At 36.4% G+C, this 24,155-nt stretch overlaps 2 protein-coding genes, 1 long non-coding RNA gene and 1 other non-coding gene across 5 annotated transcripts; 2 read left to right on the forward strand and 2 right to left on the reverse strand.

Moving 5' to 3' along the window:
* Positions 1–9,950: 9,950 nt before the first annotated feature.
* Positions 9,951–12,967, reverse strand: LOC143463242 (uncharacterized). Of its 2 annotated transcripts, none has more exons than XM_076961672.1 (5): positions 12,180–12,967; positions 11,955–12,039; positions 11,598–11,712; positions 11,369–11,429; positions 9,951–11,120 (listed from the first exon to the last, which is right to left on the reverse strand). In XM_076961672.1, the coding sequence occupies exons 1-5, from the start codon at positions 12,199–12,201 to the stop codon at positions 10,303–10,305; spliced, it is 1,101 nt and encodes a 366-aa protein (XP_076817787.1). In that variant the 5' UTR covers positions 12,202–12,967; the 3' UTR covers positions 9,951–10,302. The 2 variants fall into 2 exon arrangements, with proteins under 2 accessions (XP_076817787.1, XP_076817786.1); XM_076961671.1 differs by having other exon boundaries at positions 9,951–11,165.
* Positions 12,968–13,444: 477 nt separating this feature from the next.
* Positions 13,445–18,141, reverse strand: LOC143463279 (uncharacterized). Its single transcript, XR_013118282.1, has 3 exons — positions 18,007–18,141; positions 17,678–17,777; positions 13,445–13,499 (listed from the first exon to the last, which is right to left on the reverse strand). It is a non-coding gene; the product is annotated as an uncharacterized LOC143463279 (long non-coding RNA).
* Positions 18,142–20,585: 2,444 nt separating this feature from the next.
* On the forward strand, positions 20,586–20,657 carry Trnae-cuc (transfer RNA glutamic acid (anticodon CUC)). Its single transcript has one exon. It is a non-coding gene; the product is annotated as a tRNA-Glu (tRNA).
* Positions 20,658–21,648: 991 nt separating this feature from the next.
* Positions 21,649–23,739, forward strand: LOC143463237 (uncharacterized). The gene is made up of 2 exons (XM_076961666.1): positions 21,649–22,998; positions 23,086–23,739. The coding sequence occupies exons 1-2, from the start codon at positions 22,134–22,136 to the stop codon at positions 23,586–23,588; spliced, it is 1,368 nt and encodes a 455-aa protein (XP_076817781.1). The 5' UTR covers positions 21,649–22,133; the 3' UTR covers positions 23,589–23,739.
* The last annotated feature ends 416 nt before the right edge of the window (positions 23,740–24,155 follow it).

The following is a 24,155-nucleotide window of genomic DNA, read 5'->3' on the forward strand; positions in this document are numbered from 1 at the left end:
ATGCGGAAACAAAGCTCGATGCATCAAAACTGAAAAATATCAAATATTAAGTCGGCAGTCTACGTTAAGTCGAGTTTTACTGAACGTAAGTCTTTGCACGATCTCGTTACGCCTCACTTGCTCGACACCTGCGCACTCTTATGACTGTATTAGATGGGGATGGCAACTGATTGTTCCCAAAGACTGGACACTTGTTGTGAGAACGAATGCTTGCTTGGGATTTCCATTTTCGTCTTGACCTTTTTGCAGCTTTTCCCAACCACTGATGCTCTCAAGTTTAAAGTCTATGCAAAACGACTGTCACGAAATGAAGGAATTGTCAAATTATTTCCAAAACTGCATATTTCTTACATATTTTTTCCGCTCTACAGTGGGAATAGTGTGTTGTTTAATTTTATACATACAATTGTGCACCAATAAAACACAAGTGGTTTATACTGATAGCTTAGCTGTGCGCGTGTACAAAAGCCAACTATTAGGTTGAATTGCAGATCAAGCTATTAGGCCTTATGGGTTCAGCTGTTCAAAAGCAATGTAGTCCGCTAATTGTATTATCTTTATTTTCAAGTTTCGATGAACACACACGTTTCCTCATTTTTTTTGTAAGATTTACATGGTATTACCAGAAATTAGAGCTATTCACCAGGGCTGATCAACAACAGTGTCAAGAATGGAATGCCCAGAAATCGACAATGAAGCTCCTTCAGCAGTATTAATGTTTGCAGAAATGGCATCCTTCAAATCTCCAATTTCCGTTCCAATAGCTTTGAAAACTTTTAAAGCCTTTTCCCAAGACTCTTTTCTTACATGGGCGCGTCCGACATAATACTTAATCCAAACTACGTCAGAAGATGATGGACAGTTTTTCTCCATTTTCCATTGCAAAATAACATAATCGTAGTAACCGAGCTTGTACGCGACCATGTATTTCAGCAAAGGTTTTGTGTCGGAGACGAGATTATCCGGAAGTTTTAAATAATCCAAGCCCCGAATGACTTTCTGCAAGGACAGCGCTGTGACAAAGTACCGCACAATCTTCTCCGTTTTGACATATTTCGTCAACTGCAAGCTGACGTGATCTTCATCGTTTGCATCTGATTTTAAGTGATCTGTCTGAGATTTTTGTTCCATGTATCTACTGAGTCGGACTTTGCAAGCAACTGCTACTGCCATATTCAGTTCATCTGTAATATCAGATTTTATAATTTTGTTTTCTTTAAGGCTTTTTATGATAGAAAATGACGAAGCCTCGTCTATACCATACATTCTGCCCAACGCTGAAACAAAGAGAGTGACGCTTCTGTAAATAACTCTTTTGATATTACATTGAGTCGTTTCACGCATGCGCATTAAGTCAGTAAATGCATCAAAGTTTTTTAAATCTTCATCGAGTTCCTGCATCATTTGCGAGTGAGACGACAGTTTGTTTTCTTTTGTCATTCTATTTACTCCAGTTTTAAATTGCTCATAAACATCTTTATCCCCACTTACGTAGCAACTTTGCAAAAGTATCTCACCCAGGTGATAACCGTTCTTTAGACTGACATCGGATTTTAAATATTCCAGCATCTTATTAACTGGTTGAATGAGTTCAGTAATCCACGGTTTATCTTTTGTTTCAAATGTTCTTCCAAGGGGATTTTTGCAAGCATGAGCCATAAGTCCATCTAAAGTAATGCCTCGTGTGGTATAAGCGTCGTGAAATCAATTACCACCTGGAGTTGTGTAATCATTTAAACTTGGAATGGCAACACTGGGAATAATGGTTTCTTGTAAGTTGATGAGAATGATGAGGAAAATGAGTGAAAACCAGCGAAACTGCTCGTGAATTTTAGAATTGTTTTGGTGATCTTCAATTCCATCTTCAAGCAATATAATGTGTTCAAAATCGGAGTATGGAGTTATTTCGTTTCGAGCCAGCGAACCTGAACCTGCTATGGCAAATTTACAAGGCAGTCCTTCAAAAAGTTTTATACATTCGTTAAAAAGGTTTTTCATAATCTCTGTGTACATCTGGCTAATAATTTCTTGAATGCTTTCCATTCTTGTAATGAAGTTCTGCTCTCGACGACGCTTTGGTTTGAAAACTGTCAAACGAGGAAAATTCTTTCTCATTTTGCGCAGAACTATTTTCCTCGTGTGCTTTATTTCTTTGGCAATTTTGTTAGAAATTTTTACTAAATCAGCATTTTGTTTCTTGACCCCAGCAGTACTTAGAACGTTGAAACAGAAAGCCTCCAAATCAGACCGGAATTTCTCATTGCTTGGCTGTCGCGCTACTGCTGCGTTCAACAAGGTAGCACTTTGTATGAGACAGATTTTGTTTTGTAACTTATTACCTTTGTCTTGATACAACAATCCCAGCTTATGGAATATTTCCGCTGCCAGCTTTGGATCGACTTCTTCGCCATTTTCATCACAATTTTTTCTTAAATCTTCCCTCAGATAAATTTCGTCTTCGGTGAAATGATTACTCTCAAGAATATTAGCACTAGTCGTCATCCTACTAATGTTTAAGATGTTTCTTTGACGATTTGTTTAAAACATTTAAGCAAGAAAGTCCTGGTATGTACCGTACTCTTTAATTAACATATATATGCGCATTCATAACTGTGGCTAAATTAAAACCTAAGAGTGCAATATATTCACTTAAAATTCTACTAAATGCAGTTACTTTAATTGTTATAGATATTTTTATAAAAAAACTGCTTCAAAATCACTTTTATAGCTTAAATAAGAGTATCAAAATTATCATTCCGATCGCAAACTACCTCTGCTCTTAAATAAATGATAGCTTGCTACGTTTTGTAAGAATTCACTTTGCCAGGAAAGCCGATTATTTCTTATGAAGTAAGCTGTATTGCTTATACCCTTCTATGTTTACGTACAATATAAACGCATGACTAATTTGGCGTTCTTAATCTCAGCGATTTCAATATCCGGTTTGTTTGTTTTGTACTTTCTGGCTCAATTGTCTGCCGAAACTATATATAGAATATAGATGATACTTTCGTATTTATGCAAATAATTATGAGCAATAACTCTTGGCGAAAAACAGTTTTATAAGCTGAATATATTCCTATTTATAGTTGAACGACCAGAATTACTGTATAACATATTTTCTAAGCCACCTTTTCGTCACTTTGTTACTGTGGTAATTTTAGACGAAGTTGTATAAGATGTACACCACAGGCTAATGTTTGTTTTTATTAAAGTAGGCTAATACATTTTATCGGCTCAATGGCAGTACAAGAAAGTTAAATTAATGCGGAAATTTAAGCTCGATGCATCAAAACTGAAAAATATCAAATATTAATTCGGCAGTCTACGTTAAGTCGAGTTTTACTGAACGTAAGTCTTTGCACGATCTCGTTACGCCTCACTTGCTCGACGCCTGCGCACTCTTATGACTGTATTAGATGGGGATGGCAACTGATTGTTCCCAAAGACTGGACACTTGTTGTGAGAACGAATGCTTGCCTGAGAAATCCATTCTCGTCTTGACCTATTTGTTGCTTTTCCAAACCACTGATGCTCTCAAGTTTAAAATCTATACAACACGACTGTCACGAAATAAAACAATAGTCAAATTATTTCCAAAACAGTATATTTGTTACATATTTTATCCACTCTACGGTGGGAATAATGTGTCATTTAATTTTGTACATACAATTGTGCACCAATAAAACACAAGTCGTTTATACTGATAGCTTAGCTGTGCGCGTGTACTAAAGCCAACTACCAGGTTGCATTGTAGATCAAGCTTTTAGGCCTTATAGGCTCAGTTTTTCAAAGCCAATGTAGTCCGTTAATTTTAGAATCTTTATTTTCAAGTTTCGATGAACACACACATTTCTCATCTGTTTTGTGTGACTTACGTGGTGTTACCAGACATTAAAGCTATTCACCAGGGTTGATCAGTAACAGTGTCAAGAATGGAATGCCCAGGGATCGACAATGAAGCTCCTTCAGCAGCATTAATGTTTGCAGAAATGGCAAACTTCAAATATCCATTTTCCGTTTCAATAGCTTTGAAAACTTTTACAGCCTTTTCCCAAGACTCTTTTCTTGCATGGGCGCGTCCGACATAATACTTAATCCAAACTACGTCAGAAGATGATGGACAATTTTTCTCCATTTTCCATTGCAAAATAACATAATCGTAATATCCGAGCTTGTACGCGACCATGTATTTCAGCAAAAGTTTTGTGTCGGAGACGAGATTATCCGGAAGTTTTAAATAATCCAAGCCCCGAATGACTTTCTGCAAGGACAGCGCTGTGACAAAGTACCGCACAATCTTCTCCGTTTTGACATATTTCGTCAACTGCAAGCTGACGTGATCTTCATCGTTTGCATCTGATTTTAAGTGATCTGTCTGAGATTTTTGTTCCATGTATCTACTGAGTCGGACTTTGCAAGCAACTGCTACTGCCATATTCAGTTCATCTGTAATATCAGATTTTATAATTTTGTTTTCTTTAAGGCTTTTTATGATAGAAAATGACGAAGCCTCGTCTATACCATACATTCTGCCCAACGCTGAAACAAAGAGAGTGACGCTTCTGTAAATAACTCTTTTGATATTACATTGAGTCGTTTCACGCATGCGCATTAAGTCAGTAAATGCATCAAAGTTTTTTAAATCTTCATCGAGTTCCTGCATCATTTGCGAGTGAGACGACAGTTTGTTTTCTTTTGTCATTCTATTTACTCCAGTTTTAAATTGCTCATAAACATCTTTATCCCCACTTACGTAGCAACTTTGCAAAAGTATCTCACCCAGGTGATAACCGTTCTTTAGACTGACATCGGATTTTAAATATTCCAGCATCTTATTAACTGGTTGAATGAGTTCAGTAATCCACGGTTTATCTTTTGTTTCAAATGTTCTTCCAAGGGGATTTTTGCAAGCATGAGCCATAAGTCCATCTAAAGTAATGCCTCGTGTGGTATAAGCGTCGTGAAATCAATTACCACCTGGAGTTGTGTAATCATTTAAACTTGGAATGGCAACACTGGGAATAATGGTTTCTTGTAAGTTGATGAGAATGATGAGGAAAATGAGTGAAAACCAGCGAAACTGCTCGTGAATTTTAGAATTGTTTTGGTGATCTTCAATTCCATCTTCAAGCAATATAATGTGTTCAAAATCGGAGTATGGAGTTATTTCGTTTCGAGCCAGCGAACCTGAACCTGCTATGGCAAATTTACAAGGCAGTCCTTCAAAAAGTTTTATACATTCGTTAAAAAGGTTTTTCATAATCTCTGTGTACATCTGGCTAATAATTTCTTGAATGCTTTCCATTCTTGTAATGAAGTTCTGCTCTCGACGACGCTTTGGTTTGAAAACTGTCAAACGAGGAAAATTCTTTCTCATTTTGCGCAGAACTATTTTCCTCGTGTGCTTTATTTCTTTGGCAATTTTGTTAGAAATTTTTACTAAATCAGCATTTTGTTTCTTGACCCCAGCAGTACTTAGAACGTTGAAACAGAAAGCCTCCAAATCAGACCGGAATTTCTCATTGCTTGGCTGTCGCGCTACTGCTGCGTTCAACAAGGTAGCACTTTGTATGAGACAGATTTTGTTTTGTAACTTATTACCTTTGTCTTGATACAACAATCCCAGCTTATGGAATATTTCCGCTGCCAGCTTTGGATCGACTTCTTCGCCATTTTCATCACAATTTTTTCTTAAATCTTCCCTCAGATAAATTTCGTCTTCGGTGAAATGATTACTCTCAAGAATATTAGCACTAGTCGTCATCCTACTAATGTTTAAGATGTTTCTTTGACGATTTGTTTAAAACATTTAAGCAAGAAAGTCCTGGTATGTACCGTACTCTTTAATTAACATATATATGCGCATTCATAACTGTGGCTAAATTAAAACCTAAGAGTGCAATATATTCACTTAAAATTCTACTAAATGCAGTTACTTTAATTGTTATAGATATTTTTATAAAAAAACTGCTTCAAAATCACTTTTATAGCTTAAATAAGAGTATCAAAATTATCATTCCGATCGCAAACTACCTCTGCTCTTAAATAAATGATAGCTTGCTACGTTTTGTAAGAATTCACTTTGCCAGGAAAGCCGATTATTTCTTATGAAGTAAGCTGTATTGCTTATACCCTTCTATGTTTACGTACAATATAAACGCATGACTAATTTGGCGTTCTTAATCTCAGCGATTTCAATATCCGGTTTGTTTGTTTTGTACTTTCTGGCTCAATTGTCTGCCGAAACTATATATAGAATATAGATGATACTTTCGTATTTATGCAAATAATTATGAGCAATAACTCTTGGCGAAAAACAGTTTTATAAGCTGAATATATTCCTATTTATAGTTGAACGACCAGAATTACTGTATAACATATTTTCTAAGCCACCTTTTCGTCACTTTGTTACTGTGGTAATTTTAGACGAAGTTGTATAAGATGTACACCACAGGCTAATGTTTGTTTTTATTAAAGTAGGCTAATACATTTTATCGGCTCAATGGCAGTACAAGAAAGTTAAATTAATGCGGAAATTTAAGCTCGATGCATCAAAACTGAAAAATATCAAATATTAATTCGGCAGTCTACGTTAAGTCGAGTTTTACTGAACGTAAGTCTTTGCACGATCTCGTTACGCCTCACTTGCTCGACGCCTGCGCACTCTTATGACTGTATTAGATGGGGATGGCAACTGATTGTTCCCAAAGACTGGACACTTGTTGTGAGAACGAATGCTTGCCTGAGAAATCCATTCTCGTCTTGACCTATTTGTTGCTTTTCCAAACCACTGATGCTCTCAAGTTTAAAATCTATACAACACGACTGTCACGAAATAAAACAATAGTCAAATTATTTCCAAAACAGTATATTTGTTACATATTTTATCCACTCTACGGTGGGAATAATGTGTCATTTAATTTTGTACATACAATTGTGCACCAATAAAACACAAGTCGTTTATACTGATAGCTTAGCTGTGCGCGTGTACTAAAGCCAACTACCAGGTTGCATTGTAGATCAAGCTTTTAGGCCTTATAGGCTCAGTTTTTCAAAGCCAATGTAGTCCGTTAATTTTAGAATCTTTATTTTCAAGTTTCGATGAACACACACATTTCTCATCTGTTTTGTGTGACTTACGTGGTGTTACCAGACATTAAAGCTATTCACCAGGGTTGATCAGTAACAGTGTCAAGAATGGAATGCCCAGGGATCGACAATGAAGCTCCTTCAGCAGCATTAATGTTTGCAGAAATGGCAAACTTCAAATATCCATTTTCCGTTTCAATAGCTTTGAAAACTTTTACAGCCTTTTCCCAAGACTCTTTTCTTGCATGGGCGCGTCCGACATAATACTTAATCCAAACTACGTCAGAAGATGATGGACAGTTTTTCTCCATTTTCCACTGCAAAATAACATAATCGTAGTATCCGAGCTTGTACGCGACCATGTATTTCAGCAAAAGTTTTGTGTCGAAGACGAGATTATCCGGAAGTTTTAAATAATCCAAGCCCCGAATGACTTTCTGCAAGGACAGCGCTGTGACAAAGTACCGCACAATCTGTTCCATTTTGACGTATTTCGTCAACTGCAGACTGACGTGATCTTCATCATTTGCATCTGATTTTAAGTGATCTTTCTGAGATTTTTGTTCCATGTATCTACTGAGTCGGACTTTGCAAGCAACTGCCACTGCCATATTCAATTCATCTGTAATTTCATCTTCTATAATTTTGTTTTCTTTAAGGCTTTTTAAGATAGAAAATGACGAAGCTTCGTCTATACCATACATTCTGCCCAACGCTGAAACAAAGAGAGTGACGCTTCTGTAAATAACTCTTTTGATATTACATTGAGTCGTTTCTCGCATGTGCATTAAGTCAGTAAATGCGTCAAAGTTTTTTAAATCTTCATCGAGTTCCTGCATCATTTGCGAGTGAGACGACAGTTTGTTTTCTTTTGTCATTCTATTTATCCCAGTTTTAAATTGCTCATAAACATCTTTATCCCCACTTACGTAGCAACTCTGCAAAAGTATCTCACCCAGGTGATAACCGTTCTTCAGACTGACATCGGGTTTTAAATATTCCAGCATCTTATTAACTGGTTGAATGAGCTCAGTAATCCACGGTTTATCTTTTGTTTCAAATGGTCTTCCAAGGGGATTTTTGCAAGCATGAGCCATAAGTCCATCCAAAGTAATGCCTCGTGTGGTATAAGCGTCATAAAACCAATTACCACCTGTAGTTGTGTAATCATTTAAACTTGGAATGGCAACACTGGGAATAATGGTTTCTTGTAAGTTGATGAGAATGATGAGGAAGATGAGTGAAAACCAGCGAAACTGCTCGTGAATTTTAGAATAGTTTTCGTGATCTTCAATTCCATTTTCAAGCAATATAATGTGTTCAAAATCGGAGTATGGAGTTATTTCGTTTCGAGCCAGCGAACCTAAACCTGCTATGGCAAATTTACAAGGTAGTCCTTCAAAAAGTTTTATACATTCGTTAAAAACGTTTTTCATAATCTTTGTGTACATCTGGCCAATATTTTCTTGAATGCTTTCCATTCTTTTAATGAAGTTCTGCTCTCGACGATGCTTTGGTTTGAAAGCAGTAAACCGAGGAAAGTTCTTTCTCATTTTGCGCAGAACTATTTTCCTCATATGTTTTATTTCCTCGGCAGTTTTGTTAGAAATTTTTAGTAAATCAGCATTTTGTTTCTTGACCCCAGCAGTAGGCCTACTTAGAACGTTGAAACAGAAGGCCTCCAAATCAGACCGGAATTTCTCATTGTTTGGCTGTCGCGCTACTGCTGCGTTCAACAAGGTAGCACTTTGTATGAGACAGATTTTGTTTTGTAACTTATTACCTTTGTCTTGATACAACAATCCCAGTTTATGGAATATTTCCGCTGCCAGTTTTGGGTCGCCTTCTTTGCCATTTTCATCACAAATTATTCTTAAACTTTCCCTCAAATAAGTTTCTTCTTCGTTGAAATGATTACTCTCAAGAATGTTAGCACTAGTGGTCATCTTACTAATGTTTAAGATGATTACTTGACCAATTGTTTAAAATTTCTAACCAAGACAGCCTAGGTATGTTGCGTACTGTTTAACACAAACGTGATTATTCATATCTATGACTAAATTAATATTTTGCTGGATAAAACAAACATTATCCAGTATTTCATCTGGTCTGATGCAATTTCAGTTAGTAAAATCCAATTTTCCTTTTGTATAGCGCCGCTGAAACAGTCTTAAGCTAAAATTTCGGACTACAATTGAAACTACTTAGCAATCTAAATCGCAAAGTTATCTGATGAATACTTCACTTCAAGATATTAATGTATTTTGACATCTACGTCTCTAAGTGTGTACAACATCTTGAACTGTCTTCTACATTTCGACCAAAATTTTTAGAGATCTATTTTTAACAGATGGTAATACAGCCGATGATGACGGGCAATTTTGTTGTGAAGTCAGGCGGTTGCCGTATTTATTTATTTACGCTCGATCAGTCAGCTCGAACATGTCCGACTTAAGCTTCAGCCCAGCCGTTCAAACATTTTGTATGTAATTAGATGTGCTACTTTTTATATTGCAGGTCGCAAAAATGTGATGAAACCATCTCTACAAAATCTTCGTCGACAGCAATGCTCAAAGCATCTAATCGCTATTAAAGCAACCAAGCAAGTTCAAGGACAACATTGGATTCTTTCATAGGTCGTGTTCACTGAATAAAGTGGATTAAAAGAGTTGATTTGCCGCCTTTTGGCCTTGAAGCGATATGTTCGCCTGACATTGGTTAGTTAGAAGAGATGTGGCTTACTCACAACTCAGTGAGCGAATAAACCTGTGTGTTTTGTATGTGGTTGACTTAGAGTCTTGGAAAAAATATTTGGGGAGCATTAAGATAATGCGCGATCAGTAACATCCCACGAAATATTTTAAACGTCGACACAAATTTATTTCTGCAACTTTAAAACAACAATTAATTCAAATAGGATTGAATTCATTTAGGGTAAGGACAGTTATTACAGTTAAAATAAGCTTGCACCAAATTATTTCTCACAACTAAAAGATGAAATTTCTGGGATAGTTAATGACCTATCAAGTTTGTAAGTTGTAAATACAATCCACACATGGTGCAAAACATGTGTAAGATTTAGCATTTAGAGGAAGACTTGACGTGTGTTTCACGTTCTCACTTCTACAAATATAGCTAGCATGCTTCTAATACTCTTGTAGCGTTACTAATAAACTCACAACCGGGCTTCACTGTTTAAAAAAAGCAGCATCATTTTGGGCCAAGGCGATCAAAGACACTGGATTGTGTCATCGTGACCTCGCGTTTAAAGATTCCTGCTGATGTAGTGCTCGATATATCGTTGCTTGAAATTGGTTTGATTTTCTTCTTGCTCAATCGCTGCCGGACGTCCGACTTCATCCTGTCTGACCTTAAATTTCCAGTCGGCAATACGAGCTTCTTCTTCGCCAGCGATTGAGCAACAGAAGTGTTGGGAGCTTTCTGTCGCATTGCAAGTTGACTCGCCTTAGTTGTTGTCGTGCTGCTTACTTTGCTCCCAAGTCGATCCAAGATAGTTGTCTTCTTTGCAGGAACAGCAGTGGATTTCCTCAGAGTAACTCTCTTCCCCACTTTGAGGACAACTTTTTTTTTTGCGGCAGGTTTTGAAATAAGGCGGATGATTTTTGGACTTTTTCTCACTTCAGGCTCCGACTCTGAGGATTCAGATGACAAGTCCGATGGTCTTTGAACAAACCTCTTCTTCAGAACAGTTTTCTTCACTTTTAAATTTTCTTCAACCGACGGTCGACTTTTCTTTGTTGCCGGCGGTGATATTATGGCTGTAGCTGGTCCAAGACGATCGAGGATACTCTGCCGTTTCTTCATTTTTGTTGTGACTACTTTTTTATCAACCGGACTTGGAGAATCAGCAACTCTCTTGATAGTCACCGGAACCGACTTTTTGACGCGAGTTCCAGTTGAGTCAGGTTTAAGAGCTCCAGCAAAAGAGTCCTCATCTTGTTTGGATGCGGGGACCTGATCTCCCAACCTCTTGAAAACACGATTTGGATCCGAAGCTGAGTCTTGACCTAGTCGAGAAAAAACAGATTTCCCACCAACTGCATCAGCCGCCACTGCATATAAAATTCATTGATACCTTCACAGAAACTTATTATTCAAGACTATTCATTTACATCTCAAACCTAATGCTTTACAACATATAAAAATATATCTAAGAAAATCATTGCCAAGCTAACTCGACAAATGGCGTTGCAAATCGTTACAAAATATTGTAGCATAGTTTATTTTTATGAATTCTCGCTTAAACCAAGCTTACGTGTTTCTCTTTTTGGTGAGTCGTCTACTCCTAAAAGTTGTGATGTCTTGTCACGGCTAATCTGCAGAATGAGTTAAGATAAAAAATTGTGAAAATATCAAAAATGAAACAGTTTAACTATAGCTGTCACATTGCTATTTATGTTTACATCTCTATGAGTTTTTATACACTCAGGTAGTGATTAAATCTAGAAGTTAATCAAAGATTCCAAAGTAAAACAAAATCTTACTTGCTCAGAAACGGCCTTTGCGTGCTTTAAAACGGCGATAATATCACCCATGGCTTTTATTCCCATTTCAACCAAAATTTCTCTTGTCAAATCTCCAAGAATTTCTGGTTGAATTCTATTAAATTATCATAAAAATATACTTAAAGCATAACAGCCAATTTATCAGGATCTAAACAGAATTAAAATCACCAAAAATTATACAATGATGCATAATTTGCTTAAACCACTCAACCAGCCTTAGAAAAACCTGAATACATTTTTACCAACATAACGATCTGATATAAGTTATGTTGAAGAAGGCGTTAACTTAATGTACCATAATCAAATCTTAACTGTAATGATAAACCAGAGGCTTACCTGTGGTCACTGAATATGACCGCGTAGTTTGCACCGAGACCAGCAGGTATTCCTGCGTCTTTGAAAAACTTCAGCCAAGAACTCACTGCATAGACATATTACAAAAGTTTAATGTTGTGAAATCTGAACTGAAGTGAAATCTTGACTAAATTAACTAACAAAATTTTATTTTTTTGAACGAGTACAAGAAGCTTATTTGTGTAAAAACTCATGAAAATGCATCACCTGCGATTGATCCTTCCGTCATGACAATTGCTCTGATATTGGGTGCTAGTTACAATAAATATATACAACAGGCAAATAATGAACTATAGCTTAATTCCTTAGATGATAGTAAATCTGGAAAAAATGAACAAAATTAAATCTAACTCATTGATTTTTTGATACCATACCAGAGGAAAAGGAGATGAAAAAAAGTGAAGCGGAAAAACTACAGGGGAAATACCCTTTAAGCCTTAAGAAGTAAACAACAAGTCAGTGTGAGCTACTGTGATAGTTTTCAGTTATTAAAACAAAGGGCTATAGTTTTCATTTTACTTGAGAGTAAATGAACACAAAATGAACAATACTTTAAAACAGCAGTAAATTCATTCTTGCACAACATGTCATGTGTAGAAATTACATCATACTTATATCCATGAGATTCAGGCTTACTCTGTAAATATATAATATATATCATACCTATTGTGTTTTGCACCTCTAAAATGATACTGTTTAGACAATAACTAATATATATTTGATAGTAGTGGTGAAATCAATTTCAGTTAGAAGCTTGCACACTGTAAGAATTTAGCACTACCGCAGTCAAACAAACAGACATTTCCAAAGCTTGCATGTGAAAAACACAACAGAATATGATCACATCATCATAAGCATGTATGTATATCATATATATAGAAGGCTAATGTCAATAAATTTAAAGTCAATTCCTAAAAATCGTTTTTGAGCCTCGAAAACCACACTTGATACGGCTGCCAAGGCCAGACAGTTTCAGCCTTTTGTAGAAAATCAATCGTAAGTCTTAACCATGGGTTTTCGCTTTCCTGTGATTTTCAACTTTCATTAAATAATCAATTCTTTTATTTAAAGTGTGTAAATCTTCGATGTGCATCCTGTAACCCAACGAGCGGCGTTTTCGTATCAATCTCTTCAGTTCCATTTCGTTGTGTGTGCGAACATATCCAGGACCGCGACAAAACATTTTATGTTCAATTGTGACATCATTGCCAAGATAAGGCAGAAAATCGTACATCCCAAAATATGACTTCTCCTTTGTCCACTCATCTGTATTTTTTCGAAATGGCAAGCTGTTAAGCCATGGTATTGTCTCTTTACCCGATTTCAGCTTGACCCATTTTTTGGGGGTGATCCATTTCCGCCTGAAGTCATACTTATCATGAAGTTGTGTTGTGGTGGAAAATGATGACACTTTTCCATAAGTGGGTGCCAAAATTCTGCTCAAGTAGCTTGTGACGCGAATATGCAGCATCTTTTACAACTGCTAGATACAGAAACCAGTGATACAGACCTCTGCACTTCACTTTTCTGAAACATTGTAGACAAAAGAGAAATAATATCTTTTAGACATATCACATTTACTGATTAAATATATTCAACTTGGAATAAACGCTATTGCAGTCTCAACAAGAAATTCTGTTTCAGAAACTAAACTTTTACTGCTCTAATATTTAGTGTGTGCATAAATCTCGGAATTGTAAAACAGTGCTCATGTTTTGTCTACATTGCCTTTTACGCCTACTCAGCAAGTTATAAGCATAACTCGGTGCTTTTCAATGGTTGGAACAAATTTGGGAGTTGGCATAGTTTTTTAAAATATGTTTACCTCATATCTGTACCATTGCATAAATTCTGAGTCAAACGATGACGCCTTTGTGTTTCATTGGTTTGTTGTTACTCTATGCACAATTGGGTCTAAGCCTATCAAATAACTGTATTTTTGTGAGCTTAAAAGTGCTCAGTTACATCAATCCAATTGATATCACAAACTGCGTTACTTTCATTTATGCATACTTTATCATTCAAACGAACACTTATCGCCATAGTAGAAATTTCTTCCATAACACTGATATACAAACTGATAAGTTTTTAGGGTCTGGTACAGAAGTGCACAAACCAAAAGACGTCATAATTTGGATATGATGGGACCAGTACACAAACACACGATGTAGTTGTGCACTTCTACACTAAACCCAGGTTTTAATTGAAAAACATCGTTCTGATTGTTTGCGCAAAATCCTTGAAATTGTTTCTTTTCTTTTCTCATTTATCATTCATTTAGCACAATTCCCTCCAGATTGGAAAGTTTTCTGTTTTTGGATAAGAAATTCCTCACGCAACAACATGAAACAATATGTAATTATAAAACGATTTTCCATTCTCCAGGCACATACGTGAAAAAATTTTTAATCCCCAGCACACTTACCAATTTGGAATTTTTAACCATGTTTTACACCAAAAAAGCAAAAAAGTTTTTACATATATGCCTGGAGAATGGAAAATCATTTTATATTTACATATTATAACAATATTCATAACCACGAGTCCACAAAGCAACTGCCTCCTATTTGCTTTTGGTACAATTTTTATGACGGCCGATTTCGGCGTATGTAAATTTTCGATGTACATAAGTTAGATTCGTAATTTATTATTTTTTTAGTCAAAAGATTTTTTGAATAAACTAATTTGGCTGCTGGCGTCAATTTCATCCGTCAATTCCAATCTGACTCAGGCAGATTGCAAACAGGAGCATAGTAACAGACAACAGGCATTTAGACTTTACAATTTCTGTACGTAGGACTGAAGAGAATGGTCAATTTCAGCAAGATCTTTGCGCTAAACAACCAAAAATGACAAGTGCAGATGCAAAAAACCACAGATATATTGATAACGTTACGTGCAGAATGGGGAAAATGAAATGAGGGCATATGTCATTCATGTACTGATTGGGGGGGAGGGATTACCAAGAAGGGGAATCTTCACTAACAACCAGTCATGGACATTAAGTTAAACTGTAGCATAAAGAGAAAACAAAGCCACATGTTCACTATTCGGTTTGTGTTTACTTATTTTATTTATATAGCTTTTGTTATGTATCAAACTTATGTTACGTGTTTATTAGTTCATATACTTATTTAATGTTATGTTTACAGCATATAAAATACCTTTGCTCACAAGCCGAAAAGTTGACGCTATAACGATAACTCTGAACGAAACATATACGTTAGCGTTAATACATTTATCTCCTAGTGGTGGGAAGTCATAACATGGGTATAGACAATGAGGTTTAAAGAACATGCACTTAAAGAACAAGTGGGCCATCTCATTGTTGCTCACTTAAAATAATATTGATTACACATATAAGTCCCATAGTGGAAAGTGTGGCCGTTCGATTTAGCCTAAAATAAACAAAGAAATGCTCGTAGGGTCTAGTACAGAGAGCACAATCACATTACGTCAGAATTTGAGCTGCTGAGTTTTAGTGTAGCGTTTACTACCCTGTACGCTAGAGCAGGACACCACGTTTCTTTGTTCACAGAATTAGGCTATAAATTGTGTTTTTCCTCTTTATTTTTGCATTTTGTACACATTTTTGAGTCAATCGTCTTCTAAACAACGAGACATACAGATGCTCTTATGAGACATCTCTCCGCATCAGTTATGCATATATGTGCATCGGCACATGTTATTTCTCCAATAAAATAATATTAATTTAGCTGCAATGGTGGACCAGGAACAGCTCAACAACATATGTAAGCTATAGCGTAGTGTCCCTTTCTTTGTGGTATGCTAGTATACAAATTGATCCGGTGGTTGTGCATGGAATTCTGCACTAGACCCAGCTCGTTGTATGAACGCCAATTTATAATTTAATAAATAAAAAATAGATAATTCGATGCACGCTATCACGCCAATATCTGCGTATTTGTACGCACAATTCAACGTCGAAAACTGCCGTAGGCTACTTTCCGGTCCGACACATGCCAGACTCAGGTCTAGTATACAAGTGCACAACCAGATCACGCTACAAATTCAGTAGTTGGGGTCTAGTATACAAAGGCATCCTGTGGTTGTGCACTTGTATACTAGACCCCAAAACTCTGCAGTCCACTAGTCCAGCAGACCGGCTTGCACTGTTCACTGTTGTACACCGGTTGAACCTAAACATCAGTCTACAACTAGCACCGCAATCCTTACAGCCTACTGAGAAACTGTTAGTCACAGCATTCAGCATTTAGCATTCAGCCATCATTGCGGTAGAATTACAAACATACCTAATGCTGATGGTGACGCTGTCAAAGAAATGCCCATACGTAGGCTACTCTACTCCCGTACGGATCGAATGGATAGACGGATATGAGCAAATGTCAATTTACGGAACATTTGAAAATGAGGAACAACGGATTACGTGTTATTGTAAATTTCTCGTGAGCGATTGACTGAGGTTACTTTAGGCATAAATTAGTACAGCCCTAAACTGCGCCAAAAATAGCTTTCTTAATTATTAATTTTCAAAAAATAGTCAATTTTAAGTCTTTAGCTTCAAAAATAAATCCTTTACCAAAGCGAAGCATATTTCTCACTTTCTGAGACCGAAAGTAGGAAAGAAAAGGTCTACATAGTCCTAGAAAATATAGCCGCAATTTAAATCAAGAATCAAGGAATTACGGAATGTTTCATTTTAACCTTTGTAATGATTAATAACGCACATATACTTACATAGTTAAGGAGGAGATCATTGGGCCATGACCCGCCCTCATAAACCCAATATTCGGGGCCATATGCGCTTTACGTCCTCTTTCTTTATTTCTCATAGCATTTTTTGTTTGTGTCTAGGCTATTTATGAGCTATAATTCAGGAAAAACATAGTGTTTTGGGCTTTGGACGAGCTTACGGCGTATCAAAATTGTACACCATGAAGTGCCAGGTAATGTAGCTTACATGAATAGGCTAAATATGAAACAGTCAATTTATTTTAAGAGGATTTTTAAAACAGATTTTGAGGTGTAAAAACAAACTTTTTTGTGCTTCACGCTTTTTGGGCCAAGTAGACAAATGCAAGATGTTTTCAACCTTTGAAAAGTTAAAAAACTGCTAAAACCTTTTTATGAAACCAGTTTTTAACCAATTAGTCACAACAAAATTTAAAATCAGCTTACTGTATATAGCCTATGCTAATAGTACTGTGACGATTACGTCACGACTCACGAGTTGTTTTTGACATGTTTGGAATTTAATTTGGGATATTGGAATTCATTTGTTTACCAGATTTGAGTTTTCCTTAATGACGTCAGATAATTTCCTCGCTTGAACTGATTTGCCACATATAAATACCGTTGCAATGTTTACAATCTTCCTTTTCATGTGATCGATTTCACTGGTTACTACAGCGCTATGTAACATTCAGTAAGCTTTGCCTGAAGGTGAAAACCTTTGTGTCTTATAATAAATAAAATGGGAACTTTACAAGTTAGTAATTTGTATAGACAGAATCAAGCAACTAACAGCATAGTCACGCAAATTTTGAGAAATAAGAACTCATCCATCGAAGCAGAAGCAAAACAAGTCATCAACCATCAATCGTCCTCGCTCATATTCAAACAATTACCGCCAGCATATGCGGTCTTTATGACAGATATGTTCCTTGTGTAATACCTCACACGAGTAGTGCACAAGCGAATTATTTCTTTGTCATAGTACTAACCTTTTACTTCCTATAACTTTTTACAGTGGGAACCAGCGCAAAGAAAGTTACCGGTTGCCTGGTTGGTGGTTACCCATTCATAGTCGTTAAATAACTTCATCTGCAAATGAGTAAAGAAATAAGTAACTGCGTGGAGAATTATCATCTTCATAAGCAAACAAATATCTGATTAAAATTTGTATGTAAGTAATAAAACTCACGTTTTGATTAATTAACTGAATAAGTAAGCTACAATTACAGTCACAGCTACCAAGGTACCGGTAACAGGATTCACGCCGGTAGGCAGTTATGTTGGTAATAAATTATTCCAAAACTTTCTAATTCCTCACTTTCCATAATTTAGGTTAAATTTCCACATTCCGTAAAATAGTGCGGTCCAATTTTAAAATCATGTGAAACCGATTACGAAAACTACTTCCGAGCACTGCTTATTAAACATTAAAGTCAGCTCTTATGAACAAGCTAGCAATTGAAAATAAAGAACTTTTGCTCTATAATTTTAAAGATTACTACTAACGACATTACTTTCTAAATGCAATGTTTGGCAAGCAATGAGCTTGCTAAAAGCAATATAACTGCAGGTTGTTAGTTTTTTAAAACTATTTAGTTCGGACATACAGTACTTTTGTCCTGCATCCAAGCGAAGTCTCAACGAAATACGTAAAAATCTAGTCGCAACCTGCATATAAAGGCTTCGTTCAGAAATGTTTGCGAGCGAAAAAGTCCTGAGTGTAAACAAATAATACCATTACGAGGTTACACAATTAATGGGATACAGCAGACGGTAGACGCGGTAGGTGCAAAGTAAACAATACTAGGCGCTATAGTCAAAATGACAATAATAGACTACAGATGATACGAAACTAAAGTGCAAGATAAAAGCTTTGAGTCTCCAGACAATAGATTAACAGTGAGTCGATTTAAGCAGGATTTGAATTGACAGGAGTAACCCACTGCATGTCACTTTGGCACAAGAATAACGAAGCTTACGAGATTAGACTGCTCATACCCAAAACCATGCAGCCATAATTAAACATACATAGAAATTATTATAGAATAATGCACTACCCTGCAGTAAATTTGTTTCTTTCGTACGCTAATTAATTTTAAATTATACAAAATTGCAAAACAGAATACAAATGTAAAATGTCGGGATTAAGCTCTTTTAATTGATTTAACTGTTAAGTCCCACATGAAATAAGCAGGCTTTTCAAAATGGCGTTTTCCTTTTAAACATTTTTCCAACAGCAACTTTTCGTTGATCTGATATGCGCATGAACCATGTTTCAAGACCCACCAACTTGGTGATTTCATATCATCATCCGACCACAAAGTTTTTCAAAACGGTTTTGTCAATAACTCGTTAACGAAAAAAGATAGAAAATTTTTGTTTACATTTTTGGAATCAGCTTATTTTTATTCATTTTTTAAAAATACATTTATTTTTGTTTACATTTTAGGAATCAGCTTATTTTTATTCATTTTTTAAAAATACATTGAAACTGACTTCAGTTCCCTTTTAAGCGACTTGCTAATTTATTGTTTGGAGACCCACAGCGTTTACCTTGCACTTCGTTTCGTATCTTCTGTAGCCTATTGTTCCTTTGTCTAACTCTAGCATCTCGTTTTGTTTATTTTGCACCTCCGTCTGCGACCTGACACGTTGTTGCACACGAGCACTTATCTACAGCAGGAATTATATGTCACCTCTCAAAGCTATTATCTGTTAAGCCCTGGACTTTTCGTTTGCAACCAGATTTGAACGAAGCCTTTTTTACGAATGAAGATTGAAGAAGTTTTAAAAGTGCATACACACATTTTGGTCGATTTAGGATAAACAATGGAAAATTATGTTACCACCGCCAACTAAAATTTTTTCCAGCTCTAAAAAATTGCCCAAGTTCATCTTTCACCGGCACAGATTTCACGAGATCAAAACCTAATTTTCTGTTTTAAAACTTACCAAGTCTTAATTGTCGAGAAAGTAGGAAACTTTTAAGCACAAAATGCTTTGAGCACTTTTAACCGCACTCTTCAATTTATCTTTCACATGTCTGGAAAACTCTGACGAAGAATGCCGGAAATCGAATTATACATTTACCTATAGTTGTATTGCTTTTAAAAAAACCCGTGGTATTTCAAACCCATTAACATGAAGTTATATCTACTCGCTATTAATGACACCGATTTTTGTTAAACGATTGTTTGTGAGTGCATTCTTATAGCTCTATAACGCATTTTGATGGTCAATTGTCTCTAACGAGTCATATGTCTGTTAATCTTCACCTTGCGCTGCGGCATGATGGTAAAACATTTATGCAGTATATCTTTTAAAACATTTATTTATCCTATATATAGGCTACAAGTACATTAAATGATCTTCATCTAATCTTCATCTTCATCTAATTACATGATCTTTTTTAGAACTTCAACCTAATGTCTTGAACTGTATTGCCTCTTTTCTTTTGTTGTCAAATAGTTTGTTGTTATGAATCCGATTTCGTTTCAAGCTTGCCCTGAATGGAACAAATGTCACTTCTGGAACTAGAAGTTTTAACTTATTCTAATGTTTTGTTCTGAGCCTTCAGCATGCAACGTAGTTGAAAGTTACTTCCATTTCTTTTTGTGTTCGGCTTATTGTCTTATTTTAACGCCAAAAACTATTTGATGAGGTAAAATGTTTATTCTGTTTTGCGTAAAGTGATCAAAAGGCATGAAGAATAACAGCCTTACTAGCCTAATTACCATGCGACAGACGACAACGCGGCATGTTTTCTTTTAATTCTTAGCTAGTTGAAAAATTTTTCTAAACCAGGAGGCTGAATCACATACAAAAAATAACGCATTCAATTTATTTTTTACGTTACACATTTTTTAATAATATGTTGTATTAACTCGTTGTGACGTCTCCCAGGTGGTCTAGTGGTTAGGATTCGTGGCTCTCACCCACGCGGCCCGGGTTCGATTCCCGGTCTGGGAACATTATTTTTATTAAGTTTGCTAACTGTGCTAAACTTTCAGCATTATTTTCATTCATGTCTAAGGCTTTGGCACTTTCTCCAATGTATTAGCGTATGATTTCATGAACTACTGCTAGCACTGTTTTTGTCCTAATCGCCTCAATAACAATAGAAAATAAATGAAATTAATTTTGGAAACATACTATTTATTATTTTGCACATTTTAAATTTTAAGGTTTTTCTCACGTTTTCCCGTCCGTTTGTTGCACGTATAAATATTAGTTTCCATTCTACTGCAATAACATTAAACAAGATATGTGTGATCCCGTACAGGTGGATCATTGGATCTAAGGACGAAAATGAAAGGTAGAATAGGCTACAACATCGTATCTCAAATGTGATCAAGGACAACACGAAAATCGGCAAGCACAAGTCGATGTGTAAACAATCACCAATGCACCATCCAGTGCTTTTGCATTTCTCTTAAAACTCGTAAAGTTTCCTATCGTTTAATTTTAATTGTATTGTATCGATTGTTTATGTTTGGCCATTGTCTGAGGGGGAACGAAAAGTGAAATCATACCGTTACAGCGTGATAAAATAACAATTCCAGCAGCAAACAATAAGCGGGAAAAAGCAGCAAACCCAAAGGCAACGTGCAAGAATAATGTAATCGCATGATCAAGATGAATAGTGGTTTATAGTAAAGCTACCAAACACAAGATACTATAAACAAGTTGAAAAGAAGGTAGGCCTACAGTGACAAAACAATAATGATTAACCCAAACAGATGTAACGAATAAGTTGGATACGGAGACGGTGTTGTAATTAGGCTACAAATAAGCTTATCTTTGCAGTGAAGCATATTTTTTTGACAAAATATTGATTAATTAATCAGATGTGTTGTTCGTAAAAACATGTGACAGTTATCGCCAAGTAAAAAATTGACTTGTTTAAAATATTACAAAAGATAATATTTATCAACAGCGTTTGCCAGTGCAACTCCAACAGTTTGGATTTTAATACATTTTTTATTTCGTAATGATATGTGGAGAGTAATAAATTTGGTACTTTTTATAATGTAGATATGAGACTGGAACGGATATTTAAAGCCTGAAACAAAAAATCCAATATAGTGAGGGTTGTCTTACAATTAAGTTCGTAAATTATAAATGTAGGCTTATTCATAACACAATCTAACAGATTCTACACCTGCTCAAACTGGGTTTTACTAAGTAACGCTATGAGATTACCTATCGAGAGATTCTTGTTGCTTGACGGTAAAACGTTCTCTGACAAGGGGAGAAAATCTCAAGCAAAAGCACAAACGTAGCAGGTCAACGCGGGTGTGCGTGCCGCCCTCTGCACATATCCTGTGTTGGATTTTCAAAACGCGCACAGAAGGTGACTGCACTTGTGAAGCTACTTTGTAAAGCAAAGAAGTCGTGCAGAGAAATGAACAAGACCTGATGGTAAGCAGCAGAACTTCATAGAATATGTCATCAATTTCTGGTTCGGTTCCAAACCAGTTACCGTCTTCATCGAATCATGAATTTAACTGGAACACATTTCATTGCAACAGACCAAGTACATCGGGCAATTGCTTTCAAGGAACCTCCTGTAACGTTCAAGTTTTAATAAAGAGTCCTGTGAGCTACAGCCGAGGTCGAACTGCCTACTCTGAAAGCCAGATCTTTCAGTTAGAAAAATGCTTTTGTCAAAATCCATATCCTACAGCTCAAACTCGACTCCAATTAGCCAAAGATATCAACGTGCCTGAAGCAAAGGTCAAGATTTGGTTTCAAAACAGAAGAGCGAGGGCGAAAAAACTGCAACTGTCAAGCAATAAGTCGTCGTGTGGGCTGAAAAAGGATTTGGAATTATCATATAACTATGCCGGACGTATGCCATCTACAAATCAGACCAGTGATTACTACAATAATTCTTACGTCACAACGGAAGAGCAATCCTTGTCACGAGATGATAATATTTCTTTGATGACTCAGCAAACTTCGTGTGCTGCATCTAGAACAAACGCAAAGTACGAAGCTTGTAAAACAGGGACATATCATACAAGTGAGTTAGTTGAAATCTCAAATAATTTACGTGAGATTGCAAAAACCGAAACCCAGCCTGCGTCAAATTTGAACTGTACTTACTACCCTGCGTATCGGTTCCCTTTGCTGAACAAGTTCTGCCCTAGCAGTTACAGTTACCCTCAAGACGCGCAGTCCAACAATGTTGGAAGTAATTGCACACAAAAGGAACTTACCAACCTCGGGTACCCGTATCGTTTCCCAGTGATTCAAAGTAATATTTCGCGTTTGACGAGCTCACACAACATCGCCGCATATTCCCATGGTAAGCCTTACGCAGTTTCAAGTCTTGCTAAAGCAGCATCTCTTGACGTAGCCGGTTCAAGTTATGTTACTGATCCGTTTGATGCAGGCAGCGAAACAAAGGAGAGTTATGATAAATCTTTATGCAACGTATCGTCCGAATATTTGTCAGGTAAGCAAAATGAACATTTCGCTTTGCAGAAAGAACCGCAAAAAATTTTTCCTGCAAATTTCGAGAAGAAAATTGGGCATTTTCCACCTCAGCAAAACGCTTCAAATCATCAGCTGACGCACTTTGGTGTTCACAACCAACATGAAGATTGTTACAGCAGCCAACCACCCCCGCTGCAATCACCGCCGATAATTCGAAGATTTGTTATTCCATTTAAGGATCTTTTGAGCAGTTTAAGTTCGGAAGACGCTACAACGAAAGATGTCCAGCAAAGATCGCTTCAAGAAAAGGACGATTTTCCTGCTACGTCAAATACAGTCTTCTCTGAGTTGACGAACCACAATGGGTCGCTTTCGCAACACGTTCCATATACAGCTCAAGGATCGCTTCCAGTGACGCGTTTCGAAAACTTGATGGTCGTCGACCATGTGATGCAATAAAAAGATTTTTAGTTAAAACATCGGTATAAGCAATAAGTAATGATTGCTTAATTGTTTACTAAGCTATGCTTTTATTGCGAAACTGTTTAATATTATTGGTGACAAGTTGTGACGACGAAATGATTGCAACCGGCTATTGATGACCATTTTATAAAGCTGGTAAATTTATTTGTTTTCAAATGTTGATTTTCGTCAAATTTTGCGCAAAAGCGTCAAAACACTCGTTATTCAATATGCTGGTGTTCAGAGCCAGACTTAGGCAAATGCGAGCGATACCGCTGCGTGGGGCCTCGCATTGCTTATCGTCAAAACAAACAAAACAGTTTAGCTTTTGTTTCACGCAAATTACAGTTCTATTTCTTAAAATTGGTTGGTGTGAAAATCATAGCATTAAGAGAACAGGAACGCTCGCCAGAAGAAAAGCATTAAGTAAACACCTTGCCCACCCAAAAAGTAGCAAGATAACATCAAAGAATGAAGTAACTAACTAATAGAACGCCCTCTGCGACCGACAGAGAACAAGCAAATAGGGAAGGCTGTGACTGCCGAAATTAGCATGATGCCCTA

Source organism: Clavelina lepadiformis, chromosome 6 (assembly GCF_947623445.1).
Source record: "Clavelina lepadiformis chromosome 6, kaClaLepa1.1, whole genome shotgun sequence".
Classification (NCBI taxonomy): Eukaryota; Metazoa; Chordata; class Ascidiacea; order Aplousobranchia; family Clavelinidae; genus Clavelina; species Clavelina lepadiformis.

Bases quoted from the DNA above. Each gene is read 5' to 3' on its own strand.
- LOC143463242 (XM_076961671.1), bottom strand. From the start codon at position 12,201: ATGACGGAAGGATCAATCGCAG. The intron at 12,040-12,179 runs GTGATGCATTTT...ATGTCTATGCAG, and splicing joins GACGGAAGGATCAATCGCAG to TGAGTTCTTGGCTGAAGTTT. The intron at 11,430-11,597 runs GTAAGATTTTGT...CTCATTCTGCAG, and splicing joins CAAAGGCCGTTTCTGAGCAA to ATTAGCCGTGACAAGACATC.
- LOC143463237 (XM_076961666.1), top strand. From the start codon at position 22,134: ATGTCATCAATTTCTGGTTCGGTTCCAAACCAGTTACCGTCTTCATCG. The intron at 22,999-23,085 runs GTAAGCCTTACG...CGTTTGATGCAG, and splicing joins CATCGCCGCATATTCCCATG to GCAGCGAAACAAAGGAGAGT.